General features: G+C 40.2%; 1 protein-coding gene across 1 annotated transcript in view; it reads left to right on the top strand.

Annotated features, from left to right (window-relative positions):
• CLIP4 (CAP-Gly domain containing linker protein family member 4) overlaps positions 1-8,890 on the top strand; it is a 65,949-nt gene extending 57,059 nt beyond the window's left edge. The window contains exons 15-16 of the mRNA XM_047069420.1: positions 1,306-1,378; positions 6,716-8,890. Coding sequence (XP_046925376.1) covers positions 1,306-1,378; positions 6,716-7,037 — 395 coding nt within the window. The 3' untranslated portion in view covers positions 7,038-8,890. The remainder of the gene's footprint in view (positions 1-1,305; positions 1,379-6,715) is intronic.
• The last annotated feature ends 3,482 nt before the right edge of the window (positions 8,891-12,372 follow it).

The following is a 12,372-nucleotide window of genomic DNA, read 5'->3' as shown; positions in this document are numbered from 1 at the left end:
TAAACATTTGAAATATTGTTATCTTTTATGTTAAGTAGTTTCATATCTGAAGTCTTCATGTGTCTGATTCTGCCATCTGGTTCTGTGAATCTAGCTTATGGTACTTTCTTTACTTGTGAGTTTTGTGATTTATTATTGTGAGATGCTTATTTTACTCAGAATTTAATGTACAGGAATTCTTTGAGGCCTGGGTTCATGCCTCCAGAGAAGATTGTGTGTTCTTCTGCCAGTTACTCCTGGAGGCACTGACAACCCGGGACTACTTTAATTTACAGTCCTTGCAGTTTTTCTTTTTATTACACAGATAAAATTTGGCTTATCACAGATTTTGAAGGGAGGAAATTTTGCTGCCTTCTGAGCATTAAGGTTGACACAAGTGTTTGTTTTATCTTTGTCAGAATGGTATTTCATTTTGTTTCTCGTTTAACCTTACACTGAGGGTGAGCTGGTTGGGATCCACGTTTTAACAGAGAGTCTAGCATTAGAATCCCCATCTTCTTAGGCCCTGGGCTTTATGCCCTTTCCCATCTCTGGTGCAGCCAGTAAGGCAGAAGCCAAAATTCTCTAGAAGTTAGTGGCAATCCTGTGGCACAAGGTGATAGATTGCTTTGGTGCTTGGTTACTTCTCATGTGCTCTCTGTTTGGTTGTTGGTCTCTCTGAAATTTGCCTTTGTATCAGCTCAATAATATATATATTTTTAAGTACAGTTGTTTAAAATTATACTCGCTTCAGTTGAGAGATTCATTCAGCACATCTGCTTGCCATAGCTTTCCAGAACTGGAAATCTTACTTTTTTTAAAAAACATCTTTTTAAAAATGTACATTTCATGAAATCTTTTTTTTTTTTAATAATTCTGTCATTGGGGATGCCAAGAATCGTAAACTCTGAAATTTGTTCAGTATTTTATAAATGGAATATATTTAGTGATAGTGTTTAAACCATTTTATCCTTTATGTGATTTATCAAGATGATAAATATTTGAGTAAAAAGATTCAGCTCTATCATTATACAGTTTTATTTGGTTTTCAAGAAATTTTATAATAGAAACCTCCAAATGTAATGTCATGATCTTAACTTATTGATACAAATATGCATAGTTTGATGAGAAAGGTAAGATAAAAATTCATCAAAAAATCTAAACCACTGTTATATTCTGTATGTACTTATTTTCTTTGCTTTCTGTTCCCAAAGAAACATTGGGTAGACTAGAACACCTGCAGAAGGAATGATAAAAGGTAACTTTTAATGAGGACTGCAAATTTGTGATTTATCTTTCCTCTTTGACCTTAACTTTGACATTTAGGTTTTAGGAGAAGTTTCAGTACGACTTCTGCTTCTTCCCAGAAAGAGATTAACAGAAGAAATGCTTTTGCCAAGTGAGTATTAAGAAGATTTAGAAAAACACTTTTCAAGATGAACATGACAGGATTCTGTGAAGAAAGAAAATAGATTTTGTATCTTTTACATTGCTCGGTAGAATTTTAGCACTTAGGAGAAAAGGTGTGAGTGTATTGAGGAGAGTCCTCCCTCCCACCCTCACAAGCTCAATTAAAAATGTCACTAGTGACTGAGAGTGGTATACTGCATTTATTTTCAGAGGGGTTTAGTACTGTTAATAAGACTTAGAGGAATTTATATTTTGTGTTATCATAGGGTGGATTGATTTTAAACTGTTACTTAGAGACTTGAGTTAATATTTTTGGCAACACAGGAAAGAAATGTCAGGTCTTTCTGCATAAAGTGATCTTACTGCTATTTTAAAAAATACTCCTACTTCCTCTAGTAGAGTATACTGCTCAAAATGGTTTTTTTTGTTGTTGTTTCTTTATAGAATCTTTTTTTCCTTTTTCATTTCTATTTATTTCCTTCAGACCCACTTTACTCTCCTGAATATTTTTCTGACACTTTTGGGAACTTTTTTTCTTTTAGAGGAATATAAGCCTCTTCTAGATTGAATGGGTTAAGGAGTTCTTTTTTTTTTTTTTTTTTTTTTTTTTACTTCTTCCAATTAATCTAAAGACTAATGGCCGGGGCTGTGTATGTATTGGGGTGGGGTCAGGGTGGGGTGGGGAAAGGAAAATGGTCTGAGTGAGTAGGGAAGTGCGCAATCTTGCTTGGGTGTGGTGCTCTGGAAGCCACTAGAAATGGTGCCCAGGCACTGGAATGTGGCAGTGAACTGAGCACCAAGCAGGCAGTTTATGTAATAATCTGGTGAGAAGTTACAGGGGGTGTCACAAGGATTGCAGATGTCACTTGCCAACCTTGATTGTCCCACGACACTGCTAGGTATTGTTTAGCAGAGGTGGCCAGGGTTTCTGTTTTTTTTCTTTCCATAAAACCTTCACCAATTTCGAGAATGTTGAAATTGGTCTCCTCACTTGAGTAGCTGAGAGAGTTTAGGGCCGTGACTCTCTGTTCCAGTTTCTTGAAGACATCCAAGCCTTCTTAGGCAGAATGGAAGAAATACGAGGAAGAGGCCGCCTGGATATAAAGGACTCTTGGGGGGGCGAGGACAGGGGGAGTGTCAGAGGCCATGTGCAGTGCTGGGGGTTGGAGAGCACAATGTCCAGGGAAGCGAGGGAAGGAGGAGAAATCTGAACCACGGGCTTACGCAGCAGGTATGGTTACACACCAGATAATGTCTGACATGAGGGGAGAACATTCGTACCTCTCTTTGTTTTCTATAAAAATAAAAAGAAATGAAGCTTTACTGACACTTTGTACAGATTGAGACTAGCGCCTGTTTAAAAAAAAAAGAGAAAGAAATACACTTTTATTAAGGGTATAAAATCAATTTTTAAAATAATTTATTTTTGCTTATAGAGTACATGACTAAAATATCTGGTGGTTGCTCTTCTAAGGAACAAAAGAAAAACTTTGGGTGTTACTAGGAGCCCCGTCTCTGATCTTGGGGTAGGGGAAGATTAGAGCGGCGGATGACCTTCTGTGGGCACAGAGTTGGTCGGGTGTTGTGTGTTATTAGGCTGGAAGCACGATGTATTCTGAAGACTGTGGGTTGAAAAATGAGTTTATTGAGATTCCCCATGCACTACCATTTTCTTGTTCATTCATATGGAAATAAATGATACTTCAGAAGAAACCTGGAAAATGTAGAGGTGACGAACATTCCTGGGGAGGAAACATGAAGGATTTGGGCAAAGGACATGCCTGCCCCACATGAGAGAGGAAGTGAGGAAAGGGAACAGGATCTGTTTTTCTGTGTCGTTTATTGAGTGACAGTGATGAATGCATTTCATTTAGAGGACAGAGTGATGGAGAGAGGGTCGAAGCAATTCTTCTGTCTTCAGAATTCTCTACCCCAAGAATGGGGGTAGAGGGAAAGGCAGCTTGGGATTTGAACCGGCACCACAGTGACCTGGTAGTCATGACGTGTCCAGCCTGCATCTGTCTCTCTTCTGTCACTCATTCCTGTCCTTGCCAGCTTCTTTCAGCCCCTCTCTGTGTTACCACAGCACGTCCTGTCTGTGGAATCCAGCCTTTTGACATGGTTTATGCGGTCAGCTCACACGTGAATATCTTTAGGCAGAACTCCCATAATCCAGTTTGCTGCGTGTTCCATTATTTCCATATCATCTGTTTGCATTTTCTGCCTGCCCCTTGAAGCTGCTCAGTTCTCAAACCCAGAATGAAGTCCACGTTCACTGGCACAGCATCTAAAGTCCTGCCAGCAGGCACAGCTCCTGTCTGTTTCTCCTGACTTCGTTCTCATAGTGACTTCCTCGTAAGTGAGGCCTACGTGTCTCTTCCTCACTCAAGTATGTTCCCTGGCCCTTAAGGGAGGATAGAGTTCTTTCTCTTTTCTGCTCCTTCTGCACCATACACAGTCTTTATTGCAGTATTTATAACTATTTACTGACTATTCACAAATCCTAGAACCCAAGCCTGGGCCTGTCATTTCATACGTGGTCAATTAATGTTTTTGAATGAGTAAACAGAGCTCTGAAATGTACTGTAATTCTAAGTTTTGCACTTCCCGGAGCTTTTAGAACTTTGACATAAGTTGAATTAAATCATTCTTCTTAGAATGTTTAGTCTTTATCCAAACCATGAATTTTGGTTTAGATCTTGAATTCATGTATTCCTTCTTTCTTTTAAAACCTTTTTGATTATGAAAGTTGACTGTACATTTGAAAAATTATAAAAAGCTAAGTGCAGATAAAGATCATCTAGAATTTTATCACCTAGATGAGATTATTACTCCCATTTGGTGTATACTTTCCCAATTTTTTTTTCTAAAGCATGTATCTGAATTTTAAACAAAGATGGACAAATCATACTCTACATACCCTTTGAAAGCTTTTTCCCTTAATAAATCCCCCATTCTTTAACAGATTTCCTTAGTGTGGCTTTTGTAAGGTCTTAAAGACTGTCCTGTGATATGGAAACATTTTTATGGCATACAAATTAATTTAAAAAATCAAAATTTAACTAATAGTAGATGCCAAACTTTATATACATGTATTTGTTTCCTCCCCTTCCCACCCGTGTTTGTGTGTGTTCAGGTAAATATCCATTTTTATTTTCTTGTAGTTCTCTATTTTCTAACTTACTATTTAGCTCTTTAATTTATTTGGAATTTATTTTAATATACAGTGAGTAGTAGGAATCCTATTCTTTTTCCCCAAGATGACTTTTACAACACCCCTAGCTGAATGTTCATTCCTGTCCCACTGATGTGAAGTTTTCCTTTTTAATCACATAAGAAAAAAAATTATGTGTGTTTTTCTAAGGTTTCTTTTCTGTGTCATATAAAAAGTACATTCTTCTGCCAGAGCCACATTGTTTATATTATTGTAACTTTAGAATTTAACATGACAGCTCTATAAATCTTTGCTGTGTTAGTTTTCAATTTTGTCTTAATTATCAGCACCCATTCGTGGTTGTAAGAGCCTGGCCTTGGTGCCTGGACCAACTTGCACGTGAGCCCCACCTCTCCTCTTCACCATCATTAATTAAGCAAATAGCTTGATTTTTTTGAGCCTCAGATTTCTCCTCCATTCGAAGGGAGATCGTCTCAAGGTCAGTGGTTGGGTGGGGTTGGATGAGATCACGAATGGGAAGTGTCTGGCATGCAGTGGGCGCTCAGGAAGTGATAGCGTCATTTTTGTGTGGACTGTGGAGTGACTGTGTGTGGTTGCAGACAGTGTCCCTCTGGGGGTGAATTTGGGTAGAATCAACACATACGTGTTGCTCTCCAGGAACAAAGCTCTTTCGTTTATCTTTTGTATGTTCTTCAGTAAAGGTTTATACTTTTTCTAACAGGCACTATGTATTCTTTGTTAATTTTATCATTGTTATTTGTGCAGTTGGCATGATAAAGAATACTTTTTCCATTGTGTTTTCTAATTAGGATTCTATCACGTAGTGGCAAGTGTGGCTCGGGACAAGTCTTTGGACTTGAGTTTTCTTACTCGTAAAATCTGAGTGCCGTCCCTTTCTTACAGGGTGGTTAATGGGAGGAAATGAGACGTTGTGTGTGATAGTATATTAGAAACTATAGACCGTGAAATACAGCGGAGAATAGGTAGGACCTGGCCTCTGTTCACAGTCAGGCACTGTGCAGTTTTGGTAGCGGGTTCCGCGTGGTCTCTGCTGTGGGGGGCAGGAGAAGGGTTTGCTTTGAAGGAGAGGTGGTAGCAGACTGAGCATGCAAGGCCCCGCTGGTGCTGGTTTCAGGAAAACCGTTTGGAGAGGCCTCAGGTCACAGGGAACAAGACCTTAGTGGCATTTGCACTGTGAGTGAGTTTCAGGTCAGTTATTTCCCGGTGACAGAGAGGAAGCTCTGGGGCGGTACTAGCTCGAGGCCTGGCTGAGTTCCCTGTGTGGGTGCGCAGTAGTTTTGTTATCAGGGCAGCTCAGGGGCGGGTGCTGCGAGGCAGCACATTTTAAATCATGTTTTATAGAGAAAAGGAGAGGAGTCCTCCTCCCGGAAGCTAAGACCCTCCTTACTGTTAGTGGCAGGGAGGGTGGTAAACCCTTTGGTGTGACCGGAGGTCATTCATAGAAGATATATATACATTTATTTTATAAAGTTATAGAATAGCAGTTTTTAAACATTGTTTTCAGGTAAATAGATGTTTAAAAAGTGAGTAAAAGGTCATTTTAATTTACTACAGTGCTAATGTTAGGTTCTTTTTTTTTTTTTTTGGCTTTGATAATTGATAGCAGTTAAATAGGTTATAAGTGTATTTTTTCTAGTTGCTATTTTATAGAAAGTATATATGTGTGTGTATGTATATTTAGAAATTGCTAGTGAAATCTTTTTTTATTAAATATTTTTTAATGTTTATTTTTGAGAGAGAGAGCGAGCGAGGCAGGGGCAGAGAGAGAGGGAGACAGAATCCGAAGCAGGCTCCAGGCTCTGAGCTGTCAGCACAGAGCAGAGCCTGATGTGGGGCTCAAACTCGCAAACTGTGAGATCATGACCTGAGCCTAAGTCGGATGTTAACTGAGCCACCCAGGAGCCCCGACTAGTGAAATCTTCAATTCAGTTTAGGGTAGTATTAAAATAGCCAAGAGAAAACCATTTTAACTGTTGAACAAAAGTATATCCTCATATTGCTACTTAGAATAAAAGCAGCTTGTGAATGGATTGGGACCCTGGGGCGGGAAGGAACGTGACAGCGTGCGGCCGAGTGCGCGCACCGCTTGCGCTTGCGTTCTGACGCTCTCCCCTGCTCTCCCCTTTGCAGATGGAAACCCGCGCTGCGCCGCAGCTGGAGCGGGGCCCCCACCACGGGCGGCGTGGAAGGGAGCGTGAAGCTGCACGAGGGCTCCCAGGTCCTCCTCACGAGCTCCAATGAGATGGGGACCGTTAGGTACGTGGGCCCCACGGACTTTGCATCAGGGATCTGGCTGGGACTGGAGCTTCGAAGCGCCAAGGGGAAGAATGACGGAGCGGTGGGAGACAAGCGCTATTTCACCTGTAAGCCGAACCACGGAGTCTTAGTTAGGCCGAGCAGAGTAACCTATCGGGGAATAAACGGGTCAAAACTTGTGGATGAGAGCTGTTGAAGTATTAAATACTAAATACTAATACTGCTGAAGTATTAAATGAGCTCACGTACGTACGTACATAGGATAAAGAGTCCACAGCAAATGGTTCAGTTATCTAGCCATTGTTCTAGATTTGGAAGTAGAGCTATCTTCCTAGGAACCATTCTAACAATTCGGAGAGACCCCTTTAAAAAGCTGTCTGAGCCGTGGGCATCACGATTCATTTAAAACAAGTTCAAAATAAGCATTTTTAGAAGCTTTTGAAACTTTAGACCCAAGAACATTCTGAGACTTCGGGAAAAAATGGGTGCCGTTAGGTAACCGACTGACGGTGTTTACTCTTTGGCTTTTGCACATAATCCCGGATTTTCCATATGCCATAGTTGTGAGGGTTTTCACAGGCTTTGGTTAACATTTGACATTCACCTGGCCTTTCTCTGTCAAGTGTTTTTGGAGATTTTCTTTCCGTACTAAGAAGGACAATGAGAGAATAGTAGCTCTGTGATTAGTGTAGTTTTCCTATTTTTTGTTGAACTGATTTGCCCTTCCAGGAAGGCCACATCCAGAGATCTGCTAATGCCCTGGAGGTGGTGGGCCTCTCAGCCTTTGCCAGATACAGAGTTCTTCTTTCCTCACCCAGGGTCTCTAACCGGCTGAAGAACAGGGGGTCTCCTTTCCTACCTTTCCTCTATACAAAGCGTGTAATCACAGATTTTTCTTATGTATTGGCAACTGCCTCATGTGGATGAACTACAAAAAACCCATCATTAGATCTATGAATTCAAGTCGCAATTGGAATTTTTTGCACATACTTGTCTAATTCCTTATTGGACATGTCTATAATAAAACACACACACGAAGCACTTTTAAAACGTAATGCACTTTCATCTTTGTGGAGAATTTGCCATTATTCTTTCCCGGGATATGAAAAACATTTAGAAAAAATTATATTTAAGAGAAGAGAGTAAATTAAGATGTGTTATGAAGCATATAATAGTTATTCATTTAAATGTTTATGATTTCTCGATGTTTTTTGGTTCTGTTCATAAAACTGGTGTTGTGTTTGCTATCACTGCTGTTTTTATATTTTCAGTCATTGCAGAATTCAGCCTATTACAGCCCTGTATCAGGTTTTTGTATTTCTTTTTGAGCACATGTTAACAAACTAGCCTTCAAAATAGAGTGATATAATGGAAAACGTTTGTGTCGTGGATATGTATTGACGTTTATGTCCTATGTGTATAAAGATTTATCTTTTATTGTAGATATTTAGACTTTAAACTACACAGAAATATTGGAACAGTTTATAAGATTAAAAGTATTCTTTAGAATGGAGCTCGCTTTGTGCTTAGAAATAATACGTTGAACTATTTTGCAATATACTATTTAAAAGCTAAATTCTGTTGCTTTGCTGCCTTTTTAAAAGTGTGGTATTTCAAATATTGCCAGAGCTATTTTCCTGATATACATTTGCAAAGTATGGCTGCTTTATAATCAAGGAATATTTTTATTGATTAAAGAAAATGCCTGTATTGCAATTCAGAAGTAAACTTATTTTATTATACAGCTTATTTCTTTAAAACTCTATTTATACCTTAATATGAAAATCATGACTACTCTGAACTTGGGTGTCCATAATTCTTCCTGTTAAATATGAAACACCCTAAGTTAGAAACAGTAATGCCAACACTAAGGTCAGGGAAACGGTTGTTCTCATATTTAGATTAGGATTATTAAATCCATATAATGTGTATGTTTACATATACTATACATACAGATTAGGTGTTTTCATTTGTGTTTTGCTGATTAACTGTCATTCACAGTTCACTTCTTGAGCATTAATAAAAAGGGAAGCTGTTTCGTTTTTGGAATGTTATCTTGTCATTTACCCGACCCGCACAGCCCCTTCTCTTGGTGATTCAGAGCACACGGGTTCATTCTTCACTTGTTTTCGTACCACTGTGACTTGGATTTGTCCCATCCTTCTAGTGTCTTCAAAAGTATCATGCTTTTGGGGCACCTGGGTGGCTCAGGCACTTGAGCGTCTGACTTCGGTTCAGGTCATGATCTCATGGCTTGTGGGTTCGAGCCTGCGTCGGGCCCTGTGCAGACAGCTCAGAGCCTGGAGCCTGCTTCGGATTCTGTGTCTCCCTCTCTCTCCGCCCCTCTCCCACTCACACTCTGTCTCTGTCTCTCTCTCTCAAAATAAACACAATAAAAAAAATTTTTTTTTTAAAGTACCATGCTTTCTACTAAGCAAGTAAAGTTGTGTTTTTATCCACCCTCCTGCTGTATCGTTTTGAAGGACAGAGAGCCATTTAAAAGAAGAAAGGGGTTTCTACAGTTTTCTAAAATTGCTTAACTTTCTTTTGTACCAGTGGGATTTCATTTGTTTATTTAGGGTAGGATAGAATATTTTGAACTTAGATTTAAAAAACATATAAATAATTACCTACATTCTTCTAAAAAACTTTATTTTTCATTTTAGGGTCATTTGGTGGGAATAGTTTTTAAGTGCTTAAAAGTGTTCGGATGCAGACGTTTGCGGACTCTGAACTTGGAGACGTGGCAGTCTTGTTCTGAGTGCCTTGTGCCCTCCTCTCCAAAACTGCATATGCCCCTCTCGTGTTTTATTTTTCTCCTCAGCATTTGCCATCCTTGGTCACGCTCAACTTTCTGCTTAGCATTATTTCTCTCTTCCCTGACTAGATGGAGGGGTGGATTTTGACTGGTTCATTGCTCTATCCCTGACACCTGGAGTAATGCTTGGCGCCTAGTGGATGCTCAGTGAATGCTTGTTGAATGAACAGAGGCAATGAAGGCCATCGATGGTTCAAAGTGGAGATGTTATCTAGCTGACTTCAGACAGGTGGCCTCGAGAGACCCGGCCGTGGAACAGGTAATTGTGCTGGGGAAGGAAGGAAAGAGGACAAGAAAGGTTAGAGTCACGGTAGTCCAACTTTCCCCCACAACAGTGACCTGCAGAAGATAGGAAGATGGCAGGTGCTGGGTAGGAGAAGGGGAGGGCACAGCAACAGGGTCCCCTGAGGCACCAGCCTGTGTGTTTTCCCAGGGGCGGGGAGGGGCTTTGAATTTCTAGTTTGATAGGATGGCAAGTCAGAGGATGGAGTAGCATGTATGGTGTGATGCCGAGTGTGCCCGACGTTGGTCCGTGGTGCCAAACGTTTTTACTCCAGGGTTTCGTTTCGGACCATTTAGAATACGTGATAGTATCATTTAAGCCGCACTGACCTATGGCTAGAGACCCAATGTATTAAGAATCCTTCTTAATTGAGAAATAGATCTAATAATTGTAACTACTCACTTGACAATTTTTATCTAAATGATTGACTCAGAGACATAATAGGTATCACCACATTGCAAGCCAGGGGGAGAATTTTTTTATTTTTCTTCATGCCCTTTCTTTTTTCACTATACTTATAATACAAATACAGTAGTTAATACAAAACTCACATCATCACATATATTTTTAGTAATTATCTAATAATCTCCCTTGCTACATGGGCCCTTACTTCCAGTGTCACACATAAAGCCGCTTGAACATTGGACGGACTTTCCTAATGACGCTTGTGTGTAGGCTGAACGAGTTAAATCGGACACGTTAAGATTTCGTGATAAGCAGAACACGATGCTTTCGCATAGGCAAAAAGAATTTCCTCTACCAAAATTTTTGCTAATGCTCCTTTTCGCAGGAGGGGAAAAGAATTGGGGTTGATGGGCACATGTTACCCATGAGACTGTATTTTCATTGTGCTCGGTAGAAATGAAGCTGATTTTCTGCCTACAGCCTCTCCCTCGAGGAGAACACCAAGAGGTGTGGGAACCTTTTCTCCTCTTGTTCCTTTGGAATGTCTCAAGTGGGTGGAATCTTCATGCTGAAGCAGCAGCAAGCTTCAACATTTTCATCACATACTCTACGGTTCAGACAGGGGCAGTGGGGTGCTCGTGGTGGTGCTGAGGGGGGCAGGAAGTTCTGAATTAGTAAAAAATTAGGCGCTAGCTTAAAATAAAATGTTCCTAAAGACCACTAGTGTCATTTAAAAAGTGCTCACGAATCTGGCTTAAATTCAGCTCTAAAATCCTAAATGAACAGACCGGTGTGCTGCTTCTGTAGATATTGAGGGTATTGACCCACAAGCACAGCCCTGGAGGAGTTTGGTCTCAGGGTTGGCTATTTTGTCAGAGTCGTTTGAATTGGATAGGTGACGTTAAATGGTCTCAGAAATCTACTTGGACTGCACTGGATTTGAATTTTACTCATTTCTGGAGTGTAGGGGGTGTCAGTACCCAGATGCTGTGTCCTCATTGGCCTGAGCCAATCTCCTAGAGCTTAAGTTCTTTGAGCTCCAGCCCAACAGAACTGAGGCTGGCTTTCCTCGAACTAGACTTACCTTCTTCAGGACTGAACTAATTACTCTTCACATAACAAACCAGACTGGCAGAGAAATGAATCATGTTAAAATGATACACAAAGCTTCAAGCATTCTTTTTATTCTTGTTTAATATGACTTCTGAGATTCAGCTTAAATCTCAGTACGCAGGGCTACTGACATTGGCTGCCCCTGACAGTTCTCGTTATGAAGGAGAGATGTTACTCTCCAATATCTTTGGAAAAAAATATCCTAAGATGGATTTTAAAATGAATCCTAATAGCCACAAAAAGTCCCATATCGATGGCAGGGAAAGTGAATTTTGCATTACAGATAACAGAGGAAAGTGAAAAACGCCAGCCCCCTTTACTGACCCTGCTAGTGAAAGTGAATTTCTAATAAGAATTCCAATAGATTATCAGTTCGAAGGATTGTGATTTTCTCAAATCCTCCTGCCCCTTTCTTGAAGGGAATGGAGTTTAGGGAATAAAGAAATCGCCTGGAGTTTCGGGAGGCCTCACTTCACACTGCCCGGTGTGTGACCAAGGAGAGTCCAGTGTGATACTGTGCACTAGGCTCCTGTCTTGCATGAAACTTGACCAGCTGCTTATTGGTGCATATGCGTGCAAAAAGAATCTGCCTTTAACATTATTCTATTTCTTCTGAGAGCTGTGAGATACTGTACAAATATTATTTGAAATAATGCAAAAGTGTTAATTTTTTTTTCTCTCAAGGAGTAGAGGTACTAAGATGTAGAAAATTTGCCTGCAGTCTTCACAATTTCATCTTTTGGTGGGACATTTGAACTGGCTCTCTTTGGAGATTCCCTATTTCTAGACGCACTATGAAGACATATTATCTGCAAAAAGTTTCAAAGACTTGCTATCCAGTAACAGTAGGTGTGTCTATAAACCTGAGAAGAGGGATTCTGTCCAATCCTCTGTAATTGGGAGAGCGGACTC

The sequence above is a fragment of the Lynx rufus genome, unplaced genomic scaffold (genome assembly GCF_022079265.1).
Source record: "Lynx rufus isolate CCGP_SWC_20201006 ecotype Redwood Valley unplaced genomic scaffold, mLynRuf1.p SCAF_8, whole genome shotgun sequence".
Lineage (NCBI taxonomy): Eukaryota > Metazoa > Chordata > Mammalia > Carnivora > Felidae > Lynx > Lynx rufus.
The sequence above is the reverse complement of the archived record's forward strand: the minus strand, read 5'-3'. Positions and strand labels throughout refer to the sequence as shown.